Genomic DNA, 27,974 nt, shown 5'->3' on the forward strand with positions numbered 1-27,974 from the left:
GGCAGCTTTACTACAAATACCATGGTATTTATTTAGTAAAACCATGGCAAATTTTCATAAGGGATATTAATGTTTAGATTATATTTTGGTACATTTACATAGCTGAATCACAATAAAGCTCACCTGAACTTAAACTAGTTTGATTATAGTAGTCTATTAGTATAATTAGATTAGTCTACTCCTCTCAGTAGGTTGTCTGTGTGTAGTTTTATACTTGTTTAAACTTTTACTGCAGAGGTAGCTACAGCATTTCTCTCCACTGTAGGCTGTGTTTCAGCATATATACAGTAGAAGAAAGACAATAAATCTTACTTGACCTAACGTAAAAATAACATTCAAAATGCTTTCATTTTTGGTACACAATATTGTCGCTATCCACTATATACATTTGCATTTTAGTATTACAATATATTGTTTTACCTCTGCATTGTTTTGAATGTTGAACAATTGTATCAATATATATGTATATTCTATATCCCGCGATCCAACAGAGGATAAGAGGTACGGAGAATGGATCAGTTTTTATAGGGAAAGACTGCCTAGTTAAATGTTTAGTGTTTTGTGTCTAGAGTTCTGAAAAATGACATCAAGGTTCTGAAAATAGTAGCAAAGTGATTGTAAAAACTGTATGTTAGAGTACATGCGCTGCTGTGCCACTTCCAGACATCAGGGGGCAGCGCTGCGCACTTCTCGCTCGAAGTCTCGCGATGACGCGCCGGGGTTGCTAGGTAACTCAGAGGCGAGCGTTTGGTTCGGCTGTTAAAGCAGCTACACTATAGGAGCACAAACAAACAAACAAACAAACAGCTTGTTTACAGGTAAAGGTAAGCGATCACTCATTAAATCACTGGTCAGATTTCCCGCTTGAGAGCAAGAAGAAGAAAGAAAACAGCTTTGTTGCTAATGTGTTAGCCTGTAAAAGATACTCTGCGTGTTGTTTTCTCGGGTTTCTTTCATACTTTACCTTGATTTATACTTTGGTTTGTAGCTGAAACACGCTGTATTTTACTCTGTATTTATTCAGAATGCTGTGTTTGGAGAAGCACATCTGGTGAATGATTCACTTGAGTCGGTTCTTTTCAGTGAATCGGACATGTACCTCGTAAACTATATTAATAATGTTACCATGGTAATTTAATATTTTACTCTTTGGGTAAACTATATTAATAATGTTACCATGGTAATTTAATATTTTACTCTTTGGGTAAACTATATTAATAATGTTACCATGGTAATTTAATATTTTACTCTTTGGGTAAACTATATTAATAATGTTACCATGGTAATTTAATATTTTACTCTTTGGGTAAACTATATTAATAATGTTACCATGGTAATTTAATATGGTGCTCTTTGGGTAAACTATATTAATAATGTTACCATGGTAATTTAATATGGTGCTCTTTGGGTAATTATAATCATGCATTTCATCTAATTACAGCTGTTTTATGTTTTGTGTCTTTAAAGAAAGTGGCATTAACTTGTGTTTCTAAACTTATTAGTATTCAAGAACCGGAATTTTTCATAATTTCATTTTGACTTCATATATTTCATTTAATACATAGTACATAAGTATGTAAAAATGTTGACATAAAAATAGATCAGTAATGTTTCCCAAGTGTAAAGTCTGAGATGTGTGTGTGTATATATATATATATATATATATATATATATATATATATATATATATATATATATATATATATATATATATAATTATATATAAATATGGTGTAAAAGTAAAGTTTCCTGGATACAGAATGATGTTTATTCAGTGTTGTTCATCTGAGCTCATCCTAACACTGACTCTATGATATTCAGTATTTCTTTTCACAAAAACTAATCTGCAATCTGTTCTACTGTGCTGTATTATACTCTGCTCTAATCTAATATATTCTAATGTGCTATGTTTTTCTTTTCTTTTCAACTTTACCTTTCAGACCACAATGGCAAGCCAGAGACCCGTGAGCCGAGGATCGTTTGGACCGGGTTCTGGACGACCGCCTACAGCCATCAGACCCCCGCAGACATCCGTCAGAGTCAGCACTGCGGTCAGCAACCATTACTACAGTCATGCGCTCTGATATCATGCAGCATTATAAGAGTGTAGTGACGTGTCTGTCTGTGTGTGTGTGTGTGTGTGCGTGTATATATATATATATATATGGGGTTTATATAACCATTAGGCTACGATTTATGGGGAAGTCGTAGCCTAATTCGTAGTCGTAGGTTAGAGAGTCGGACTTGTAATCCAAAGGTCATAGGTTTGAGTCTCGGGCCGGCAGGGATTGTAGGTGGGGGGAGTGAATGTCCAGCGCTCTCTCCACCCTCAATACCACGACTGAGGTGCCCTTGAGCAAGACACTGAACCCCCAACTGCTCCCCGGGCGCCGCAGCATAAATGCTGCCCACTGCTCCGGGTGTGTGTTAACTGCTGTGTGTGTGTGTTCACGGTGTGTGTGTGTTCACTGCTGTGTGTGTGTTCACTGCTGTGTGTGTGTGTGTTCACTACTGTGTGTGTTCACTGCTGTGTGTGTGTGTTCACGGTGTGTGTGTGTTCACTGCTGTGTGTGTGTTCACTGCTGTGTGTGTGTGTGTTCACTGCTGTGTGTGTTCACTGCTGTGTGTGTGCACGTTGGATGGGTTAAATGCAGAGCACGAATTCCGAGTATGGGTCACCAAACTTGGCAGTATGTCACTTCACTCACTTCACTTATATGTATATATGTGTGTGTCACAGATGGTCCCGGGCTCCGCTCGTCCAGGCAGCAGAGCTGGACCCGTGGCTTCTCCTGGTGTGTTATCGGCTCAGATTAAAGTGGCCGATCGGCCGGTGACTCAGCAGGGTCTCAGCGGGATGAAGACGGGCATCAAGGGTGAACGAACTTTCCTTTTTCTAACAAACATTAAAGTGATGTGAGATCTGCACTGACTGCTTTATTTTCACTCCTTTAGGACCACAGAGACAAATCCTGGATAAGTCATATTACCTTGGGTTACTACGGTAAATTAAGTGAAATGATGAAGAGTTAAGGTTTTCTTTTTTTTAACCACATCTCAGATAAGATGGACTGATAAAAATGTCTTTGTTTGTTTCAGGAGTAAAATAAATGAGCTGACGATGGAGTCCAGCAAACTACAGAAGGACATCGACACCTTCAATCAGGAGAATTCAGTCTATCTTTCTTATGAAAAAAGGTCATTTAACTTTTAGATCCACCAGAATCAAAAATCAACTAAATATTACAATACATGGGTAATATCAAGTGATCTTTTATAGTAAATAATTAAAAACTGTAATTATTATTACAATTTAAAATAACTCTCATCTGTTTTAATATATTTTACAAGCAACATTTCTTATTTTGATCAGAATCACCACTGAAAATGTTTGGAAACCATGATAGTTTTCTTTTTTTAAGTTTGAAGAACGTTGTTTATTTGAAATAGAAATCTGATGTAATATTGCAAATGTAGAATAATGTCCTTATCACCACTGTGATCCCAAACTGTAAAGTCTTTTAAAATGACATGTGTGATCTAACTATATATTTTCATTGTATTTTACAGATTTTTCTCTAATAAGACCCCTTAACTGTTCAGTGGTTTAGCATTGATGACACCAGGATGCAGTGATTAATGTAATGTTTTAAATCTTTTTCTGTGAACAGAGCAGAAGTCCTAGCTGGAGAAATCAAAGATCTTCAAGGCCAGCTGGCAGATTACAACATGGTACACTAATTTAAAACAGTACTACACGTCTCTTTATTTTGAATCCGTAAAACCTGTGGAGTTAGATTTTGGGATGCATGATGTCATTATTTAAATAATCTTTTAATTACCAGCTGGTTGACAAGCTGAACACAAACACTGAGATGGATGAAGTGGTGAATGACATCATCATGGTGAGACCACATTATTTAAACAGCAACATCTTCCTCTTTGATCTTCTCATGTTCCTGCTAATTTCATCTTATATTTGTCTCTTTAGCTGAAAGCACAGAATGACAGAGAAGCTCAGAGTATGGATGTGATATTCACCGAGAGAAGAGAGTAAGTGCTTTTGTTTTCGGCAGAGTTTGAGCACAAGAGGGCAGCAGCTGACTTGTGACATATTTCTAAATCTCCTCATGAGTGCTTTTCAGCTCAATCATGCCAGAGCTTCTTTTAAAATGATTCTACATATTGCAGAACAACTATATGCATTCAGTTTACATCCTGGAGGATCACTGAAAAGCTTTTAAAAAAGAGAGAGCTTTGAGTAAAAATTTGAATTACTTTATGATAAAGTGCTGTGATAGACAATTTTTACACACAATTTTTTAACCTGCTGAGATGCATGCATTTGTATTTCCAGTTCAGTGATATTTTAAAGGCTATTTCATATTGCACTGGAATAAAAGGATCCTCACAGTTTAATGCAAGAGCTCATAGCTTCATTCTTCTGCAATCCGTCAGCATCCGTGTGTTTTCTGTAGTTCCCCGACTCAATGTAGCCGTCCTCTATAAAGCCGTCATCATCATCCTCAAAGGGCTGTAGACTCAGTCCCGTGTCCAGCTCCTGAGCGCTCGTGTCCGTCTGCTCTGTGTCCAGACTGAAGTTGGAGAAACGGCCGGTATTGAAGACACTGTGCTCCACGTCCTCACGGAGCCTCTGGTGCCGGTAATTAAACAGAAGCTTGTACCACGAGGGAGATTTGACGGCGCACACGATGAGCGTGGAAGTGCTGAGGGTTAGAGCCACGACTCCGAGCAGGAACTTCCAGCTGTGGCTTCCTGTCTGTGTCTCACCGTCCCTCACCATCAACCCTGAGGAGAAACATGTCATCAGCCTCTATAGAGTCTAGGCCTGTCACGATAACAACTTTATATTGTGCGATATATTGCCCCAGAAATAATTGCGATTAAACGATTTTATTGTCATTTTAAGACCATTTTATGCCACTTAATATATAATCATAATATAACAGCATGATGCAAGAAGATCTACACACTCTCAAATGACAACAAACTTTTAATTCTTAATCATGGAAATTAAGTATCAAAATATTACATACCTTAAAAATCTTAAATAAACAGTAAATAAATATTTTCTAACAAAAAGTGCAAAGTAACAAGTAGAAAAAAGAGAAATGCACAAAGAACTTGTATGGAGATATATCCATCTACAGATTTTCCCCCTGACCTTCTTTTCTCTGTAGATTAAGGGTGCACACTATTGCTGAAAAACACAGTCACTACTTAGCCGTCAGATCTCCATCAGATCCCTAAACAAGGCCTTATCTGCAGATGAAACTCTTTCTGTAGAAGCAGTTTTTAAATGTGAACTAGCAGCTCATGACTACACCACGTTATGTACGAGAAGCTGCAAAAGACACAGGTGCAAGTGCAATGCAAAAAACATGATGACATTAATTTTTATGTAAGAATAATGGGCAATATATTGCATCACCAAAAATTGAGGTCATGTACATATATTGTGCGATAAATCGATTATTGCGACCGGCATAATAGAGTCCACTGACATCAGCTGTATATTCAACAGTGTTTGTGAGAAATGTTTTTCTCCTGGCTACACAGTTATTTATCCTGTGTCCAATAAGAGGATCCTGTAACTCCGTCTGATTTTGTTATTGGAGCTTCTCTGTTTAAGCTCAATGTGTTTTAGAGACGTTCAGGCGTGTTACTGCTGGCGTGTTTACCTTTGCTGGAGCTGTTGACGTGACTGCTGTTGTTCGTCTCGATGGTGGACGCTGGTGTTGGTGTTGATATGGTTTTCATTGTGGTAGCTGGAGATTTCTCCACAGATGTTTTCACGGTTGTGGCTTGAATTGAGCAGGAAGGGTTTCCATCAAGCACAGCTGTTTTCTGGGGGGTGTAACAAGTGACTTCTTTCCCTGCAAGACCCACACGAGATTTTGCAGATCAATAAATCAAACAAAACAAACATTAAATATGTCAGAGCATATACACTGTATCTGAAAATAAAAACACCCTAAGCGCTCGTTCTCACCTATTGATACGCCGGAGTCGTTCAGCTCTTTGATGAGGCTTATGAGCAAACAGGAGCAGTTCCATGGGTTGTCCTTCAGATCCAGACTCCTCAGGTTCGTCAGTCCTTTGAAGATGTCTTTGTCAAGGGTCTGCAAGCTATTTCCGCTCAGTTTAAGCGTCTCTAGGTCTGTGAGTTTGTCAAAGGCTCCAGGAGGCAACGTCTGTATGTGGTTATAAGAAAGGTCTAGCACAGTAATCTTGCCATATTTCTGTAAGGTGTTTATATCCGAGGGGGACATCACAAGTGAGTTGTTGCTCAGGATCCATCCGGTGATGTTTGTAGGTGTATCTTCAGGAATCTCTGTCAGAGACGCATTGCTCATGTCCACCTTAAACACAAATGGTGAACGTTTGTTTGACATCGGAGTGTAAGCTTGATGAGCCGTGAGGACACTGTATTTCACAACAACTTGTATTTCTCCAGTCTATGATTTGGCTGTGATTTAGAATATCACTTTGATACAGAACTGAGTGTGAATGACACTCACCTGCCGTGCGATCACACCTGAGCTCATCAGAACCGCTGCGACCCACACCACATGCATCTGTCTCCCGGCCATGATCTCTGTTAGCTGTGATAAGAGGACCGCATCAACCAAACAAACAGTGTCCTGTCCATAAGAGGAAACACAGTTCTTGCTAAATTGTCCTGTCTGCTGTGAGCTGTGGTCATAAAGAGCAGAGAGGGTTCTTGAGAAAGTAAAAACCCTCTTCATGAGTGTCACACAAAGAGGATCTTTGTGCAGACGAGTCACTCTGCTATCAGCATGCTGCTGTCCCGTGTCTCTCTGCTTGTGTTTGTTGCTGTTTTATGTTATCTGTCATCAGCCACAAAGATACTCATGTCCTTCTCTGGCTGGCATGAGACACAAAGTCACCCAGTGTTTTCTAGCAGAGCGAGGGTGTTTTTTTGTTGTGATGCATGTTCAGTTGCATTAAGGACAGATGCTTGTTTCATTCTCATCTTATAATCACAGACCGGCTGGAAAGGAACTTTTTTTTTTTTTTTAAACCAGCACCGCCTCAATTGCAGAATCAGTGTCATATGATTTGCGCTAACTCTCGTGTGTGCGATTCTCAGGGTCTCTAACAGAGACTTAGAAGAGGTCATTGAAGTATGTTGTCAAATATAGTCACAAATTATTGAATTACCACTTCTTTTAATATGAATGTGTTTTTTGGGATTTGTCGTAATAGTGATGTTGTAATTCCTATTACTGGATTTAAAAGACTCTCTAGTGATAATTGTAGCTCTGTTTTTCTCCTCACCTCCTCCAAAAACCTTCGTCTTTCACCTGCACTGCCTGTATACCACTCAAGCCCTGTTGGATATTTACGTGCCAGTGTTTTGCGTCCTGTGCGCCCCATTTGAGGTTTATCCCCCCCCAACATTGTCTTCTGCTGTGAAGCTCCGCCCATCTGTCTTGATTGACACACCTGACAGCCCGTCGTCTCCATTTGCTTTATGGTTCGTTCGCTTCAAAATTTATACTTATTTTTTGTTTTGTTACAGGTTATGCTTAACCATACATGGAAATTAAGTTGCATTTAAGCATTTAATAGATCATTTGAACAGCCTCTTTGGACCTTTGAAGTAAAGAAAAGCCTGTGGTGACCATTATATGGCATTATTCCAGGTTTTCATAATGTAATCAGTTTTTCAACAGGCTGCTATTACATTTCTTTGAGTCTATCTAAAGTGTTATGATAGCATTTAGTATCTTTGCCTCATAATCTGCATAAAACATCAGTTTTTCACTTTTGCCAGGGTTAAAACTTTATAGATATGAATGTTAGAGTCACTTACCCTTGAGTGCGGTGTAGTCGTCTATGTTAACTCATGCTTAAAAGAGCTCTGACAGAGACAAACCTTTGCTCTCTGTAATAAAAAGACTGGCTAAAGATTGACCAGAGTCACTGACTTAAGATAGTGAACTATGAGTGTTATTGTGCTGTTCCTGTATCTCAAGCAGTAGAGCACGATGATAGCAAATCCAAGGTCATGGGCTCGATTCCCAGAGAATGCATGAACTGATAAAAATGTTCCTCAAATGCAATGTAAGCTGCTTTGGATAAACGTCTCTGTCGAATTCACAAAGTGAACTTTGGTACAGTTTCAAAGTTTCTTAACACAATCATGAAAATAATCTTTAGTCTCTCGTTATAGGCTGATATATTCTAGAGTGTTTTTAATAAACTGAAATAACTATCTAAATTTGTAAAGAAAAGTTGCCATGGAACTGTAAATTGTCTAAATTTGGATTATTAATGACAGCAAAGTTGTTTATTGCGGTTACTGTTATAGTTTTTTTTAGATGTACAGTAAAGTGACTGGGTGTTTTCACATATAATTAGTTTGAAAAGATCCAAACCCATTTCAGTTAAAGTGACTCAACCTGGTTCTTCGTTTGGTCCTCTTGAGCACTGAAGTGAAGAGCTCAGATCCCAGCAGTGGAACGCTGGAGTCTGACCGATCCCTGACCATATCTCCGGTCAAGACATTCACAGAGCTTTATCAATGCATTTCAGTCACATTCATACTTAAATGGGAACATTATGTATAAAGTTAATTCAGCTTTCTTTTTTCTCAGATAAGATAGTATTACCTTTCTTTGCTCATTTTTTTTAATTCACAGTAAGTTGTATTTATTGTCAGAGGTGGAAAGTAAAGAATTACATTTAATCGCGTTACTGTAATTGAGTAGCTTTTTTGTGTACTTCTACTTTTAGTAATTTTTAAAATCTGTAATTTTACTTTTACTTAAGTATATTTTGTTTGAAGTATTGTACTTCGCTACATTTTAAAACACATTAATTACTGAGTAATTAATCCCTGGAAAGTACTGCAGTAAATAATGGGCCGGAGAACAAACTGTTGCTAAAGTCAGAAGAAAGATGCAGACGGACAGACAGGCGTTAGTGGTGCAGACCCAGCTGAAAACAAAACCTTGTTGTATTCTGCTGAAGCTGAACTCGAAGGAAAGGAAGTGAACTCCTGGCCATGTTTATGCTCTATTATGCAGTGTAAGCTGTGTTTGCCTAGGGAGACCAAACTAGCAGCTTATAAACTCTCGACAAGCATGTAGAGGTAAATACTTGCATCGCTGCATTGGTGGTTAAAATTAAGCTTTGGCAGTTTAGCAAAAGGCTTTGCACAAATTAGCCAAAAAGACAGTGGTGCAGGGTGTGCGATATTGTCTGCGATAATATCGTAATTGTTGTTTTAACAATGTGCGATTTGACAATATCAATATTTCGCGCGCATTTAGAGTGATTCAGTCTGTTAAAATGCATTTAAAATTATCACAAAATTGAAGATATAGGGGCAGAAAATGTATTTTTATATCATTTCATATAGTAAATCAATATCACACAAAGAGTGCCGTTTTTCTCCAAAAATCAGCATGATTACGTATAGATTTTAAAAACAATCTCAAGTTCAATAAACAAGAAGTTAAAGAGACTTGCGTTTTAGACACCATATTTCCTGTTTTTGCTCTATTTCGACAACAAATATAATTCCAAACACAGCCACAGCACTGTTTTGTGTCTCTGAGCAACATGACGGTGTTTGGTTCCTGAATGAATCAACTGTTTAAATGATTCGGTTCAGTCGCAATGACTCACTTTAACAGTGACTTACACCTACTGGCGGTTTTAATCTCACATTCAAAGTATCTTTTTTTTTTTTTCTTTTCATATGAGTATTCAACATTTTATGTCTTATATATCAAAACATTATTTCTGCATTTGTAACTGCAGATTAAATGCATTCATGTCCTGCTTGAAACAGTGTGTAAATACATCTAAATTCCACTTCAGACGCAGCGTCTGTGTTTCCTCTGCATTGCAAAGATTAATTTTGTTGATACTGATTTAATTTGCCTTGTAACAGCCCAAATGTCTTATTATTCTAAATAACTGAATATTTTAATTAAAAACAACTAGTCTGAGATTAGGCCTATCCCAGGGGTGTCAAACTCAGTTCCTGGAGAGCTGCAGACCTGCTGAGTTTAGTTCCAACACACATACCATGTAGTTTTCAAATAAGCCTAAATGATTAGACTAGCTGGATAATGTGTGTTTAATAAGGGTTATATCTATACTGTGTAGGGCTGTGGCCCTCTAGGAGCTGAGTTTGACACCCTTGGTCTATCCCAGTTTTGCCTCCCCCCGCTGTTAAAAAGTAACTAAGTAATTTTTACTCTGAGTAAATTTTAAATTGGCTACTTTTTACTTGAGTAGATTTTTAGACTGGTACTTTTACTTGTACTTAAGTAAAATTTCATTAATGTAATGGTACTTTTATTTGAATAAAATATTCTCGTACTCTTTGCACCTCTGTTCATTGTTCAGTTTTGGTAATTATTATTATAATTTTTTTAAAGAATTCTGTAATATTATATCATGGTCTGTCTGAATACCTTTTTGGGCCGGGCCTATAAATCTTCTCATACCATATTTGTCTGATCGGCCCATAAAACTCATAGCAGCCTATAGTTTTTCTGCCTAAATAGTTGACGGCGCTGTGGTCTTTGCGGCTGTTTAATGTATTTGTCAAAAAAAGTTGTTTTAGGATTTCCCCCCCCAGACAGACCGGCCCATGAGACATTTAATCAGCAGCCCATTGGTTATTTTCTTAATTAACATTGGGCTGACCCAATCACATCTTTAAACAACACACACACACACACACACACACACACACATGTTGGTTTTTGTGGTTTATGGGGACTCTCCATAGGCGTAATGGTTTTTATACTGAACAAACTGTGTGTGCTATTGCCCTACACCAACCCTACACCTAAACTTAGCCCTCACAGGAGACTTTGTGCATTTTTAGATTTTCAAAAAAACACCATTTAGTATGTTTTTTAAGCCTTTTGAATTACGGGGACATAGGCAGTGTCCTCATAAACCACCTTCATATTGTAATACCTCTGTCATACCCATGTCATTATACACATTTGTGTCCTCGTAAACCACATAAACATGCACACGCACACACACACACACACACACACACACAAGACACACACACACACACAGTGGTGTATTGTAACGAAGTAATAATACAGTACTTCGTTACAGTACTTAACCCTTTGGGGTCGGCTGTATCGCCGGCGATACGAACTCGGTTTTTTTACGATAAGTGCAAAAGACACTAAAAATGCTCTGTTGATTTTGGTCACACAAATAAGTGTTATACATCAATCGAAACTGTTAAGTGTCTACTTTTTTTTGAGTACACTCACGATTACAACAAAACTTTGTGGTTTTGGGGAAAAAAGAAAACAAACAGGATGCGCTCTCGGTCTTCTCCGTCTCCGCGATCTGTTTATAGTAACGTGTCACTAAAATGAAGTGTAACTCAGCGAATACTCAACACAGAAACATGAGAGTTATATCTATAGAAAGCCTGGAGTGTCTGCTTTCAACTGAAGTAAGTGTTGTCGAAAACAAATGTTCTGTGATAAAGTAATCCATATGAAACCGACACGATGTTCAGTCTGTCCAGTCTAACTCATTATTTCTAATGTGATCCCGCCCCCTCGTGTTCACATGTAAATAACCACATGACGCGCGCGCTTGGAGACGCCCAACAACAAACAAGTTTCTGGAAGAAGACGCGCTGACTAAAGGCTGGATTTACCTCAGAATGAGAGGAGAGTTATTTTTTGGGAGTATCTGTAGCCTACTTGAGTTTTTATATTTCAGCCAAGTTTTACTTTTACTCCACTACATTTCCTAATTAAAACGTATACTTTTACTCTGATACATGCAAACTAGTGCGCGCACAATCGCGGATGATATACAGTATATCTGTGTGTGATATACAGTATATCTTCTGCAATAATAGGGTAAGTGTTGTTGTAATGATGTGTGATATGACATTATTAAGTAGGCTATATCATCAAATCACACACAGAGTGCACGCACTTGATTTATTAATGTATTAAACAATTCCAGGCATTCTAAATTATAGACGGCAAAATGCTTCTGTATGCTTTTGATATTTATATAATATAGTTAACTTCTATATCTATATCACACAAAGGGTACCGTTTTTCTGCAGATATCAGCATGAACACATTTAATAATCATTTCATACAAGTTCAGTAAAGCAATAAGTGACTTACATTTTAGACTTATTGCTTGTTTTTGCTAAATTTTGCCAAAGAAAATAGTTCCAAACAAAGATCACAGCACTGTTTTTCATCTCTGAGCAATGGACGGTGTACTTATTGAATGAATCCGCTTTTTGAATGAATTGATTCAGAAAATGATTCAGTGATTCACTCATTAAGACAGTCAAATGCTCTGGTCCTGAACGAATCGGTGGAATAAATGATTCAGTGATTCACTCATTAAGACAGTCAAATGATCTGTTCCTGAACGAATCGGTGGAATAAATGATTCAGTGATTCACTCATTAACACAGTCAAATGCTCTGTTCCTGAACGAATCGGTGGAATAAATGATTCAGTGATTCACTCATTAACACAGTCAAATGCTCTGTTCCTGAACGAATCGGTGGAATAAATGATTCAGTGATTCACTCATTAACACAGTCTAATGCTCTGGTCCTGAACAAATCGGTTGAATAAATGATTCAGTGATTCACTCGTTAAGACAGTCAAATGCTCTGGTCCTGAACGAATCGGTTGAATAAATGATTCAGTGATTCACTCATTAACACAGCCAAATGCTCTGTTCCTGAACGAATCGGTGGAATAAATGATTCAGTGATTCACTCATTAACACAGTCTAATGCTCTGTTCCTGAATGAATCGGTTGAATAAATGATTCAGTGATTCACTCATTAACACAGTCAAATGCTCTGGTCCTGAACGAATCGGTTGAATAAATGATTCAGTGATTCACTCATTAACACAGTCAAATGCTCTGTTCCTGAACGAATCGGTGGAATAAATGATTCAGTGATTCACTCATTAACACAGTCTAATGCTCTGGTCCTGAACGAATCGGTTGAATAAATGATTCAGTGATTCACTCATTAACACAGTCAAATACTCTGTTCCTGAATGAATCGGTTGAATAAATGATTCAGTGATTCACTCATTCATTAATGGTCACTTTCTGTCACCAAAGTCTTTGCTGTCACCTACTAGCGGTTTTAATTTCACATTTTTTTTCATGTTTTAAATTATTTCAAATTCGAACCACAAACGAACCGTACAGTGGTCTGACGACAGTTCGCTTTTCGGTCCTTTTAGAGCAGGGGTGGGCAAACTTTTTGACTCGAGGGCCACATCAAGTTTTCCACATTAAGTGAGCATAGTTTATGACAAATGAAGCTTTGATTTTTATTTTTTTTTTGTTATTCTAAATTGGCACTCACTTACTACTGTACTATGTATACTTGTACATACATGGCAGTTCTATTCTTGTACCATCTCTACCTATTTTTATGAGCACCTAATGGCACACAGATAAGTTGCATCGGTGTACAAGTCGATGTATAAGACACATTTTATAATTTCATTCAGAAATAAGGTAAAATAAACAAAACATTTACAAACATTAGAAACATGTATTTATATTCTCAAAACAAACTCACTTGCCTTTTCTCATTCATCACCAATCCTAATGTGCGCGCTTTGCGCTTTAACTTGATTGCTTTATATAAGTCGCCTTGGAAATCGCAGCACGTTTCAGATGAAAAAATGCAATTTATAATCCAGACAAACAGTACTATATCCATTTTCATAAAAATGTGTGTGGAAAACAGAAGAAAGCATATCTTTGCAAGATAAAATGACAAATTATTTCCATGTTTTCCCCACAAAATTACAGCACCCGTGAGCAGGAGGATAACGCTTGGCATTTGTTCTGATACTGGAAAGTCTTTTAAGCATTTTTAAAACAGTTCCAATACAAGGCATTTTTCAAAACAACTGAACACTTTCCCATTTTTAAAACATGTAACTTATTTACAATGGTGCCAGTTTTGTAGTGTATATAGCTATTTTGACTTTTTATTTTGTATTCGATGTGCGGCTTGAATGCGGCGTTTGTCAAAAATAGACTAGGCGCCTATCTTTGGTGAAGCCGTTCGGAGAGCCGCTTCTGAAACGTGCTGCGGATTGACTGGAGTGGCTGCGTCGGAGCGGCGGGACAGTGTAAATCAGGGGTTATGTACTACACTATAGGCTACAGGGCCATCTATTGGATATTACTGATATTGCATCAAATTAGCTATTTTGGAACAACTGCCTCACGGGCTGGATGAAAACGCCCGTAGTTTGCCCACCTTCTGCAGATTCGTTTCATTTGTAAAAATCCCTTGCGGGCCGTCACAGGAGTGATAGTGGGCCGCAGATGGCCCGCAGGCCGTAGTTTGGACACCCCTGTTTTAGAGGGTCTGAGATCACTTGGTTTGTTGACATATACGAGCTCTGAGAGTGTTTGGAGGGCTGAAACGAGCTAGGTGTGAAAACACCTGTAGACACTGCTCCTCTTCTGGATTCCCTGAAGAATATACCTGTACCTCCAGAGGAGTGCGGCTTCTGTGATTCCTAGTGTCGAGAGGATGATGAAAGCTGCAGACACATTCAGTCCTATGATGATGGATGATTATGCTCTCTATACTAACAACTTTCTCTCTCTCTGTTAGGAAAGAGGATATGATCAGAGCTGTGGAGGATGATATAGTTCAAGAGAAACAGGCTGCCCAAAACATAATTCAGAAGATGTCTGCTGATAAACAGGCCAAGTACACTGAGATGAAAGCCACCAATGAAGAGCGAATGCAGGTTTGTCTCATTTCCCAGTAATACCACACTAAGGACTAGTGTGCTAACTATTTCAGCAGAATGCAAGTAACAGCACTAATGTGTCATTGGCTCTCCATTCCCCGGATTCCCTTTCATTAACACACTTTAGATAAAGATATGAACCCATACATGATTTAAAAAAACCTTGATGTGGAGAGTGGTTGGACACACACACACACACACACACAACTATCTATGGTGTCTCAGACTGGCCATATAAATTATAAATTTAATTTATATTGCTTCAACTAACTGTTGACTTTCACATCCTGACTTGTTAAAAGACTTGAAAGAACTTTTGTTAGTATTTTTATGCCTTTTCTGTGATGCATTATGGGAGTGGAAGATACCAAGTATGGTGGGAAATGGGTGGAATTTGGTATTTTATAAATTTTTAAGATCTGGACTACTAACAATGTTAGTATGTTGTGTTGTGTTGCTTATATTTGTATATTTGAGGAAATTATTTTTGTTATTTATTTATTATACTTTTTATTATTTTTCAATAAAAATAGACTGGTGTTCAGTGAGTTACTGAATCATTATAGTACCTGAACCAATGTTGATTTTCTTTGTTTTAGCTTACTTTGATAAATATTAACTTTTTTGTTTTGTTACTTTTTCATTGTTTTCACACAATTGGGCAGATTGCATTTTACTGGCCTGGGGAGAGAAGAAAATACAAGGAAAAAACTTGCATTTAACATCCTCAGTTTACTTTTTAAAGGATGTTTTCAACTGAATCATATATTACATTAACAGTAAACATGGTGGGTGTCATATACTGTAAAAAAAAAAAGTTGAGCCAACTTAAAATTAAGGCAACCAGCTTTTTGCAGATTTTTTAGTTCTCTCAACTTATTTTTGTAGGAGATTCTCAACTTTTTGTTGTATAAACTTAAAACAACAAGTTGAGAAAACTCAAAAATCTGCTGAAGCTGGTTGCCTTAAAATTTTAAGTTGGCTCAACTTTTTTTTTTACAGTGTAGGTTCACTTTGGATAAAGGTGTATGCCAAATGGATGTTAATGTTAAAAACAAAAATCAGTAAGCAACGCAGGTCTACATAAAGTCTAGTTTACTTCAGGTAACAGCTTCACTACTAACTCCAAACATTAAATTGAAGTTTATGAATGATTTATGAGGGTGAAGTCGACTGTTATTCACTGACACGACGCATCCGCCGTCTCCTCTCATCTGCATCCAGGAGCTGGATTCCCTTCAAGAGGAACTGGACGCTCTGATGAGTAGGAAGGAGACGTTTGAGGCGGTGAGTGGACACACTCACACACTCACACACTCACACACACACACACACACACACACACACACACACACCAGTGAACTCTTGATGAATCAGGACTTTATTTAGTTGTAAGGAAACACTTTACTACTTTGTTAGTGTGTTAGATGCAACTTTATTCATGCACTCAACAGACATGTTTGTTATAGGTTACTATACACAGCTGCTTCACTGTTGAAACCTTTGACAGAGTGACAGTAGACCTACATTCTGTGCTTATTGTCGAATCCTTTTACGGCAGCTGCCTAAAATGAGTTCAGTTGTGGAGAGCTTTAATGAAGTGGAAAAAACTGCCTGATTTGTACACTGTATGTCACATTAGAAATCACTGCTCTACAATCATTCATACTCTTGTGTCTTGTGCTGGCAGGATCTGGTTCACTCTCAGGCCAAACAAGAAGCAGTTATGCTGCACGAGAAACTACTGGAGCTGGAGACCCGCAGAGACGCCATGCTGGTGGAAGACAGGAGCATGGGCTCTCCACAAGAGGAGCGAGAAAGCCTCTTCAAACAGGTCTCTATATGATTTATTTATATTTTGCATTGAAATATTTCAAGTGACTTTACTTCATGATGGCTCTTTTGCTGGTTTTAGGTGAAAGAAAACAACCAGGAAATAGCCAGCATGGAACGACAGTATGTATTTCTAAAACATGAATGTTTGTTTTGTTCAAATGTGTATGTTCACTCACAGTTGGTTAGTAGATGCACATCATTGCACTGAAAATGCCCACGTGTTGTTTGCAAATTTTGTATCAGTTTATCAAATTTATTTGTGCCTCTTATGATCGATACATAAAGAAACCTGAAATTAACATCCTGTTTTATGTAGGCTGTCCGAGGTACGTGAGAAAATTAGCCATCTCACAGAAGAGATGCGACAACTAGACGCTGACATGGAGGAACATCAAGGTGCTGTTTACTATACGTTCATTTGATTGGGATGATCATAGTCTGTGCTGATTTAGAGGGAATGGAATAGTGAAGGGGAAACTAGTAGATGACACAAGCCTGATTCAGGCTCTGGTGGCCCATCTAAGCATCGCATTTTTATTTTAATGAGACTGTGTACAGTTGCTACACTTATATCAGTATCTAATGTACGTCTCAAAAATAGTCTTGCATTGTATATTGCATTTCAATGAAATATTGTTAATTTTAAACCTAAAAATATTTGATCAAAATGAATTTATTTGTCAGATTGATCACAATCTCTTTATCGGTTGAGGTTTGTGCACACAGTCAGTGAAGCATTTGAAGTTTAATGGCAAGCTGTAAAATTAATATTTTGATCAAATGAAAACACCTCTAACATGACCAACGAAGCTGTGTGCGCTGGACCTTCTGTGTCTGCTGCTGGTTCAATTCATTGATCATACAAAGTGCATTTTACAATCTAAAATAAAAAAGACATTTTTGTGAACTTGACAACTAGGGTAAGGACTCGATCAGACTATTTGGACTGATTTTCCTGGCTCTGTACTGATGGAGCATTCAGCCATAAGTGCATTACATTCATATTTATTAATGCATAAAATAACTTTAATGTGTTTTTAATAGAACAAATATTACTATGACTGCTGATATTCAGAATGCTTATGGAAGTTTCAAGATACTGCTGTTAGTTGGACACAAACTGAAGTAATATCTATTCTAGCATTAAATAATAATTTAAATAATTTTTAATTATGATACTTCCTTCTTAGTACCTCAGCGTGATTGAACAGACCAAAGATGTCTGCTTCCCAATTTTTGTGTATACTTATGCACTACTCCAGGGTTAGGCAGCATCGGTCCTGGAGTGCTGTGGTACTGCAGAGTTTAGCTCTTACCTAGTCTCAGCCTCAGACGTCTCGCTCTCGGTCCACTGGCTGAACATCTGATGCATACGGCACACTTATCTGGAAACACTTCGTCGGATTGGTTGAATTATACAGGATTTCCGGGAGACGTGTGTGTCGTGTTCTTTAACGTTCCACTTGGAAACAAAGTTGCCGTGGCGCCAAACCCCCTCATGAAAGAAGAAAGCAGTTGTGTTTACAGCTGTGACAACACGCTCTTATCAAGATCAACTAAACGTTGGATTTTCAAAAGTATGTGAAAAATTTCAACTTCGCAGCATAGAGTCTTTAAAATACGTCCGAGAGTTTTACACACCGGTCTGTTATTCTGGCAACATTTCCATGCCCCTAAACGTGACGCTGAACGAAACGAACTGCGATTGCTTGTTTGACATGTCGGTCGAAAGGCCTCATGGGCGGGCCTTGGCCAAAGAAAGCTGCCATGGATTCCAGACCTTCAGCCGCGAGACTAGCTCCAACCCTAATCAAACACACCTGACCCAGCTAATCAAGGTCTTCAGGAGTACTAGAAAGTTACTGGCAGATGAGTTTGATCGAGGATGGAGGTAAACTCTGCAGGAAAGTCAACCTCAAGGGCCAGAGTTGAGAAGCGCTGGTATAAATAGTGTGAATAAAAAGGGTTACATAGTGTGGTTTATAATGTGATTTATTAATATCTACAGGGGAACGAACCCAAAAGTACAAGGAGCTGCAGAAGAGAGAAGAGGAAATCGACTGTGAGTCTTTGTCACTTTCACACAAATACTGAATGTAAATGTTGCATTTAATCCAAATCTATTACTTTAAATAATTTTTTAGTAATAAAAAACTTGTTCACTTGTTTTTTTTAGTGCTGTCAAACGATTACTCGCGATTAATCTCATCCAAAATAAGTTTTTGTTTACATAATAAATATACACCGCACACACGCATATATTATGTATATATAAATACGCACAAATTTATGTATATATTTAAAAACAAAAAGTTCTGTTTATATATTAAATATATTTATTTATGATATGAATAAAAATATAGACATGTAATTACTAGCGCTGTCAAATGATTAATCGCGATTAATTGCATCAAAAATTTGTTTGTTTACAGAATATGTGTGTGTACTGTGTATATTATGTACATATAAATACACACATACAGTATATATTTAGAAAATATTTACATGTATATAATTTTATATTCATATAATTTAAATTATATTAAAAATATATTTAATATATAAACAACATTTTTCTTAAATATATACATGTATGTATGCATTTGTGTGTATTTATATATACATAATAAATATACACAGTACACACACACATTCTGTAAACAAAAACTCTGGCCCGCAGGCCCTGGTTTGGACACCTCAGGTCTAATTAAATGTCCATGTGTTGATTATTTGATTGATGAGCTGATCGTGTGTTTTCTTGCAGCATATCTGAACTCATTTGAGGAGAATAAATCTCAGGAGCAGCAGCTGATCAGAGACACACAGAGCAGCATCGTGGCTTTACTGGAGCACTCCAGCAGGGTACGGCACATCTGAACTCACATCAGGCCAGACTGGATCAGAAGAGAGACTCAGATGTCGTGTTCATCCAGTGTGTTTTTCTCTCCAGAACATCAATCGTCTGCAGCAGCTGTCGGCGGTCACAGCTCAAGAGCTCCGGTCCATGCAGGAAGATCTGAGCTTCAAAGAGACGGAGATGCAGAAGTCTCAAAGCACAGCGAAAGGCCTTTCCTCAGGTCAGTCTCTCTCTGCTGTGTCTGTCTGTGTGTGAGAAGCTGTTTGGTTCCAGTGCTGTCCCTCGCTCACTGCTGTCTGTAAGTCTGCTGATCTACTTGAGACTAACCCATGAACACAGAACACAGTCAGATCAGACTGTGTGAAAATAACAGCATTAACAGCTAAAGATCCTTCTCTCTTTCTCTCTGTCATTTATTAAGGTGTGAGCTGCTGCCCAGAGAAGATCCTTTTCTTCTTTTGTATAAGACGTTCTCCTCTAATTCCCCAACATGGTCTTATCTCCTCAGAGTCATTGAGAAACGTGCCACAGCTTTTTCTGAGTGTCCCTCTTCCTAGCAGTCAGACATTGTTCGTCTCTGTTTGTTTATCTTGTGTTATTTCATATTCACAGTCCAGCAGAAACACAGATTTTGAAGACATTTGCTGTGTGTGTGAGGTGTGTGTGTGTGTGTGTGTGAGAGAGAGAGAGAGCGAGGCAATATCTGTGAGGAGTAACTTTAACTGTTAGTCAAAGCTGCACTACGCGACATTAATAAACATGCAGTGATCTGTATAATGACTGCTGCTCATGGATAAATATTTCCAGTAATTCAAATCCCAGAGGTTAAAGCAGCTGTGGAAATATGTGAAGTGTGTGTGTGTGTGTGCTCTTCTGTGCGTGTTCTGGTATATAGAGTAGGGCAAATAAGTATTTGATACACTGCCGATTTTTCAAGTTTTCCCACTTACAAAGACTGGAGAGATCTGTAATTTTCATCGTAGGTACACCTCGACTGTGAGAGACGGAATATTAAATAAAATCCAGAAAATCACATTGTATGATTTTTAAATAACTAACTTCCATTTTATTGCTTAAAATAATTATTTGATCACCTACCAACCAGCAAGAATTCTGGCTCTGAGAAAGGTGAGGGATCAGCGTAGAACTACACGGGAGGACCTGGTCAATGACCTGAAGAGAGCTGGGACCACAGTCTCAACGGTTACTATTAGTAACACACTACACCATCATGGATTAAAATCCTGCAGCGCGCGCAAATTCCCCCTGCTCAAGCCAGCACATGTCCAGGCCCGTCTGAAGTTTGCCAAAGACCATCTGGATGATCCAGAGGAGGCATGGGAGAAGGTCATGTGGTCAGATGAGACCAAAATATAACTTTTTGGTATAAACTCCACTCGCTGTGTTTGGAGGAAGAAGAAGGATGAGTACAATCCCAAGAACACCATCCCAACTGTGAAGCATGGGGGTGGAAACATCATCTTTGGGGGTACTTTTCTGCAAAGGGGACAGGACGACTGCACCGTATTGAGGGGAGGATGGATGGGGCCATGTATCGTGAGATATAACAAACCTCCTTCCCTCAGTAAGAGCATTGAAGATGGGTCGTGGCTGGGTCTTCCAGCATGACAATGACACCAAACACACAGCAAGGGCAACTAAGGAGTGGCTCCGTAAGAAGCATTTCAAGGTCCTGGAGTGGCCTAGCCGGTCTCCAGACCTGAACCCAATAGAAAATCTATGGAGGGAGCTGAAACTCAGTGTTTCCCAGCGACAGCCCCAAAACCTGAAAGATCCGGAGAAGACCTGGATGGAGGAGTGGGCCAAAATCCCTGCTGCAGTGTGTGCAAACCTGCTCAAGAACTACAGGAAACCTCTGACCGCTGTAACTGTAAACACAGGTTTCTGTACCAAATATTAAATTCTATTTTTATATTGTATCAAATACTTATTTCATGCAATAAAATGGAAATTAATTATTCAAAAATCATACAATGTGATTTTCTGGATTTTATTTTTATATTCTGTCTCTCACAGTTGAGGTGTACCTACGATGAAAATTACAGATCTCTCCATTCTTTATAAGTGGGGAAACTTGAAAAATCGGCAGTGTATAAAATACTTATTTGACCCACTGTATGTATTATAAGGACACAAATGTGTGTAATGTCATAATACATGAGCTTTACACCTCCTGTGTCCTTGTAAGCTGAATGGTTTAAAAAACATACTAAACAGTGTTTTTTTTATTTTTTTGAGAATCTGAATATCCTGAATGTTTTGTTTGAGTGTCAAGGTCTAGGGGTAGGGTGAAGGGAAAGATAGAGACATTACGCCTATGGAGAGTCCCTGTATCTGTGTGTGTCTGTGTCTGTGTGTTGATGGTCAGATTGGATCGCTGGTGAAAGGACCCCTAGAGAAGGAATGCTCAGAAGTGCTGATGGGGTTTTTTGACTGTCTCACACACACACACACCCTCTCTCTCTCTCTCTCCAAACAGTGAGCTGGGCCCTCTGCCTATCAGAGGGAAGCGGGCCTCTTCCACTTCCTTCCTATAATGCCCCCCCCCCCCAGCACTCAGATCAGCAGGTCTTCTGGTGGGACACAGATTAGGGCTCAATGTCCCCGAGGACGGGCATCTCAGCGGGTCAGTCTCACACTGACCAGCAGGCACATCCGTTTTCTGTGTCTGCAGCGGAGCCTGTTTCAGTGTGTCGTGATTCTCTTTAACAGAGTAGCCAAATCTGCTTGTAATCGTTTCCAAAGGTAATAGATTATGACCTCTGAACTCTGTACTGCTTCCTGCTCTCCTCACAAGCAGCACACTGTAGTTACACATGTTCACGTGGCACAAAAATGATCGTGGAAATGAGCCAAAGTCATCATGTTAAAAGTCACCTAATGGGTAAAGCTTCATGATGTTTGGTGTCGCTTTAATGGCACTGTTGTCTTCTGAAGAGCTGCTTTACTGCAGATTTGGATTTGTCTCATATTTAATGAAGTTTGTGTCACTGATTCTGTTATTTTCTTGTGTATTACTGTGAAGTTGCAAAACGATCTGTATTGTGTGAAGTGCTATAGAGAGTAATAGAGGTGACTCCGTATGTGTTTGTAGTGACACCTGTAGGATAAACAGCAGCTCTGCACAGTCCAAATACAGCTTTCATATTAGAAAAGCTGATGTTGTAGTGATGTATTGTGACGTGTTTCTTCATGCAGAAAGTGAGCGTCTACAGCAGGATCTGCTGAAAGTGGAGCAGCTGGAAGGCAAAGTGAGCGCAGAGCTGCAAACTCTGAGAGATCAGCTCAAGCTCATGACGCAAGAGATCCACACATACAGAGATCTGGACGTTCTTAGAGCTGCCGGAGAGGACCGGAAGAAGGTCAGGAATACACCCTTTACACACTCAGCAGCTCTGTTAGTTTAAGAACCATTTCTGTTCACTCTGAAATATCAGTTTTAGCACGAAAATGTGGATTCAAACGGGCAAGGCTTAAAACATGACTCAAAGGGGTCATCGGATGCAAAATTCCCTTTTACATGTTGTTTGAACATAAATGTGTATTGGCACATCCACCCTATAATGATAAAAATCCACCCAGTGTTTTTTTAAAATGCCTATAAATAATATCCCCTTTCTCAAATCAAGCTGTTCTCAGATTCTTAGCTGTGTGACGTCACACAGACCCAGGCCCCGCCTACGATTGGTGATTGACACTGGTGTTTTAACTTAGACCCGCCCTGAGTGAGTTTCATCAGTCTGCCGTTGTTTCATTAGCAAGTTTCGTGGCTAAATGCAGCTAAAGTAAACAATGTCATGAGAATGACTCGTCGCCCCACAGAAGAGAGGGGGTTGGGTCAGCTAAGCTCATTAGCATTTAAAGGGACATGCAACAGAACAGGTTACTGTGAACAGAGCTGTTTTGACAGGGTAAAAGAGTGTTTTTTACACTACCATTAAGAAATCTTAACCAAAGCATGTTATAGACTTTTTATTGTTTTATATAGAGCATGAAAACAACAGTTTGGGGAAAAAAAAACAAAAAAAAAACAACTATGATTTTGCAGTCATATAGCCTAGTATGCATGATTTTATAGAAGCTGTTATGATTCTGCAGCCATAGACTCACGTATGCTGTGAACTACAAAAGGATGTACTTTGTACCATTTAAAAAAAGGATATTTTATATCTGAGAAACTAATTGTTATTGTTTAGCACGATATTAAATCTATTTGTGAACATTAAACATTCTTAGATGCGTAGCATTCATCATGTTGTCGTTTGGGGAAAACCCAACTAAACGCGTTCAGGTTTGTCACAATAACACGCTAACTAATGCAAAAACAAGCATTTACTTACTCAGATCGATCGATGTCTTCTGGATGAACTCTTGCTCTTATTCTGAGGTAAATCCAGCCTTTACTCGCGGCTTCTTCCAGAAACTAACAGCAGAGTCTCGTGACTGTGTGTTTGTTGTTGGGCGTCTCCAAGCGCGCGCGTCACGTGGTTATTTACATGTGAACACGAGGGGGCGGGATCACATTAGAAATAATGAGTTAGACTGGACAGACTGAACATCGTGTCGGTTTCATATGGATTACTTTATCACAGAACATTTGTTTTCGACAACACTTACTTCAGTTGAAAGCAGACACTCCAGGCTTTCTATAGATATAACTCTCATGTTTCTGTGTTGAGTATTCGCTGAGTTACACTTCATTTTAGTGACACGTTACTATAAACAGATCGCGGAGACGGAGAAGACCGAGAGCGCATCCTGTTTGTTTTCTTTTTTCCCCAAAACCACAAAGTTTTGTTGTAATCGTGAGTGTACTCAAAAAAAAGTAGACACTTAACAGTTTCGATTGATGTATAACACTTATTTGTGTGACCAAAATCAACAGAGCATTTTTAGTGTCTTTTGCACTTATCTTAAAAAAACGAGTTCGTATCGCCGGCGATACAGCCGACCCCAAAGGGTTAAGACCCTAAAGAATCATATCAGCTTGTGGAAAATGAGCATCTGATGACCTCTTCAACCTCCAATTTAGCCAATAAATGTTTAAGTAGCATTGAAATGTAAATGTATGATATTCTTGATTGCTGATGTGTGTCTTTGAGATGGGCTGTAACATGACTAGTCATGTAAGATCACACCATCACTGTTCTCTCTCAAACTGTCCACAGTGATCATATTCAGTCAGGTGATTTGTCTGGCAGATGTTTAAGTTCATCTTGGTGCTTCAACAGTTCAGGTTTCATGATCATGACACCATCACTTTCACGTTTTAGCATTGTTGTCTGATTAAAGTTTTAGCAGTTGCAGCTCTTTCAGGGGTGCTGGCTTTGTGAAGTTTTTGTGGAAACCAGCTCTTTAGAGTGAATATTGAGGTTTTCTGTCTCTGTGCTGCAGTACTTCTGTGTTGTTTGGACACCATGATTATTTGTGTCCGATGTCATTCGCTTTCAGGTTTCATCAACTGTTCTCTTCTTTGTGTCTGCAGTCATAATCATGCAGATTGTTGTTCTTAAAACACCAAAGTATTGTGCTGTTAAGGTTCCAGATGCTTCTGCTAAACAGGCTTCCACGATTTGCCCTTTTTTGGACGCCTGACAGTCACTCAGTTCATTGTACTAAACACTGCTGAACCCAACAAAATAGAGATGATGACAATGATGAATAAAACACAATCGCAATGTTTGTTTTTTCCACTGTAACCTATCTCATCAATTATATTAACCCCTATAAAAATGGATATATAACATGATATAGTATATATGTGGTGGTTACGTCACATTATAGAGTTCTAGTGATGTCTCGCAGCACTCACTGGTGCCGTTTGTCCCATCAGAGACTGCAGGAGGATCGAGTATCACTCACTCAGAGGAAGGACACATTCAAGAAGATGATACACAAAATGAACGAGGAGTATGAGTCTCTTAAGAACCAGTTACAAGAGAACGAGACCCACGTAGAGGTGAGAGACACACTCCATTCAGCTTCAGATGCGTTTCTGCTGAGATTTGACTGACCGTTTCTGTCTTACAGAGGAAACCGATCTGTCCAGACATAGCATTGTGTTGATAAAGACAGAGAATAATCATGAGTTCACCATGTACATGCACTCTTTTGATTTTCTCCCATAACTGTTTTAGTGCAGGAACTGCAGAGATGTGATCTGGTGGGTTTCTCTCAGGCACCATGTTTACATGCACTCAAGAAAACAGGGTTTTTGGAGACAGCAGCATTCTAAAATATTCTGTGAACGCAAACAAGTCTTCCTTATTTCATCTTTAAATATGGGACGATCGCAAACCTTGTCATAAAACAGACCAGTTCAGTTCTCAAATGGAGATAAATATATTTCATCAACCGTTTCATCTTGTAATTAATTCAGGTCAGGCACAAGGATCTGAGCGAGTTCATCTCTGTATGAGATCTTTGTGGAGTTATAACAATTTTGGAAATTCAGTGACATCAAATACGTTTCTTTTGCTGTGTTTTCAGCCCTATGATATGAGATCAATAAAATGGTCGGTGATTGACCTGCATGTCTTCTCACTTAAAATAACATCCAAGACATATTTTGGCTACACAGCACAGTCATTTTGGTTCCTTTTGTTGTTGTTGGATGGATGATGGATGACTGGATGGGGACAGAGTGGACTTCAATTCTTCTTTTGGATAATAATGAAGTCTTATTGTACATTAGTGTCTAACACAGACCGGTATAGTTTTAGCCAACCTTTACCAAAAATAACATAATTTCAATTTGACACCTGTTGTTACATTTTGGAGGCTTAAAATATCCTGGGGATGGATGCCAGACCCCCAGAAACATGCTTACTCCTGCTATCTGTGAATCTGACGTCCCTGACCATCGTTATATATTTCCCAGTTTTTAACCTGCTCTGTTTAAGCATTACGTCAACTCCATTTTATTTGTACAGTGCTTTATAGAAGGTATTATAGACATAACAGTATGACTTTCTGTAAAGCTGCTATGAAGCAGTGTGTATTGTGGAAAGCGCTATACAAAAAAAGTCGACGAGTTGAATTTGTGACTGAAACTGTTTATCTGCATGACAAGAGTAAAATAGAGCTAAACGGGAGTGCCGCTTTCTGGTGTCATGTTTGTGATTTGATGTTTTGCTCTCTGTTCTCTTTCCAGCTGACCAACATGGAGAGGAAGTGGCAACATCTTGAGCAGAACAACTTTGTGATGAAAGAATGTATCCTCGTATCTTGCATGGATCTCTATGAGAAGTGTAAATACAGTTGATGTGTAACCCTCCTTGACTCTATTGTGCAGTCATCGCCTCCAAAGCTGTAGAGAGCGATTACCGCCCAGTGATGAAGAACGTCAACAAACAACTGCTGGAGTACAATAAGATACTGGTTGATACCCTGCAGAGAAACTGAGGAGGGGGAGCACTTCCTGTCTGCAGCAGCTCGCAAACTCACTTCCTGTTCAGGATGAGCCCTGATCAGCATTCTAAAGACCACTTTGAGTGATTGTATTCTAGAATATGATTCACGTTTCGTAATCTCAGGTGTATCACAGTCATGTGTTATCAGTGAGATTCTTGTCATTAGTGTCAGTCACAGAGCTAAATAATTACACTTGTGTGTAATTCATATGATTTTTTTCACAGTAAAAGGCTGATTTTATTCATCTTGTTACTGAAGCATCATTGCAGACAGTGTCTGTTTATAGTGAAAGCTGAGCTGCATTTACTGTAACTGAATGCAGGACTCTTAGATTAATAGCAGGAAGATGGAAATATATTCCGTTGACTGATTTCTGTCAATGGAAAATCCCCACTGAAATAAAAAATCAAGTGTGCTTACTGGTATTCACTATGTTATGAGGACCAAATGTCCCCACAAGTAAAGTAATACCAATACATTTTTACCTTTTGGGAAGACTTTTTTTTTTTTTTTGTCCCTATGAGGAAACAAGCTTTATAAATAATACAAAATGAAGTTTTCTGAAAATCTAAATATGCCTGTAGTTTTGTGTGAGGGGTAGGTTTAGGTGTAGGTTAGGGTGAGGGGATAGAAAATACAATTTGGACAGTAGAAAAACAAGTGCACCTATAGAATGAACCCATAAATATGGAAACCTGTGTGTGTGTGGACAGACCAATGTGCTGGTCGACTGAAGGATAAATGGTCCAGAATGAAGTATGTTTGTTATATTTGAATGTGATTAAGGTTAGTCTTTTGGAGGTTTTTCCAGGAGCTGAGTGATGTTGTAACTGTGAATATTTCTCAAACAAATGCATACGGAAATCGTATTATTGAAAGTATAACTGGCCCCATTTAATTTTTACGTATATATATATATATCAAATTATATAATTAATTTGTGTAATTTGAAGTAGTAATAAATCACGTTGACTTGGGTTTGATGCCGAAACTCTGTAGTTGATATAAACAGC

General features: G+C 38.6%; 2 protein-coding genes across 4 annotated transcripts; one reads left to right on the plus strand and one right to left on the minus strand.

Moving 5' to 3' along the window:
* The first annotated feature begins 712 nt into the window (after window positions 1–712).
* On the plus strand, window positions 713–27,974 carry LOC306869550 (intraflagellar transport protein 74 homolog). The gene is made up of 20 exons (XM_079416303.1): window positions 713–824; window positions 1,941–2,051; window positions 2,741–2,876; window positions 2,956–3,004; window positions 3,100–3,198; window positions 3,672–3,732; window positions 3,846–3,905; window positions 3,992–4,053; window positions 14,693–14,831; window positions 16,059–16,121; window positions 16,525–16,668; window positions 16,750–16,790; window positions 16,987–17,066; window positions 18,679–18,732; window positions 19,435–19,532; window positions 19,621–19,747; window positions 22,747–22,910; window positions 25,382–25,507; window positions 26,702–26,762; window positions 26,843–27,974. The coding sequence occupies exons 2-20, from the start codon at window positions 1,947–1,949 to the stop codon at window positions 26,950–26,952; spliced, it is 1,779 nt and encodes a 592-aa protein (XP_079272429.1). The 5' UTR covers window positions 713–824; window positions 1,941–1,946; the 3' UTR covers window positions 26,953–27,974.
* LOC306869551 (leucine-rich repeat-containing protein 19-like) lies at window positions 3,746–8,080 on the minus strand. 3 transcript variants are annotated; one of them, XM_079416306.1, is made up of 5 exons: window positions 7,862–8,080; window positions 6,543–6,626; window positions 6,014–6,383; window positions 5,703–5,897; window positions 3,825–4,809 (listed from the first exon to the last, which is right to left on the minus strand). In XM_079416306.1, exons 2-5 carry the CDS (start codon window positions 6,612–6,614, stop codon window positions 4,409–4,411), a joined length of 1,038 nt encoding a protein of 345 aa, XP_079272432.1. In that variant the 5' UTR covers window positions 6,615–6,626; window positions 7,862–8,080; the 3' UTR covers window positions 3,825–4,408. The 3 variants fall into 3 exon arrangements, with proteins under 3 accessions (XP_079272430.1, XP_079272432.1, XP_079272431.1); XM_079416305.1 differs by having other exon boundaries at window positions 4,260–4,809; window positions 6,543–6,665; window positions 7,862–7,997; XM_079416304.1 differs by lacking the exon at window positions 7,862–8,080 and having other exon boundaries at window positions 3,746–4,809; window positions 6,543–6,838.

This window comes from Barbus barbus, assembly GCF_936440315.1.
Source record: "Barbus barbus genome assembly, chromosome: 5".
NCBI lineage: Eukaryota > Metazoa > Chordata > Actinopteri > Cypriniformes > Cyprinidae > Barbus > Barbus barbus.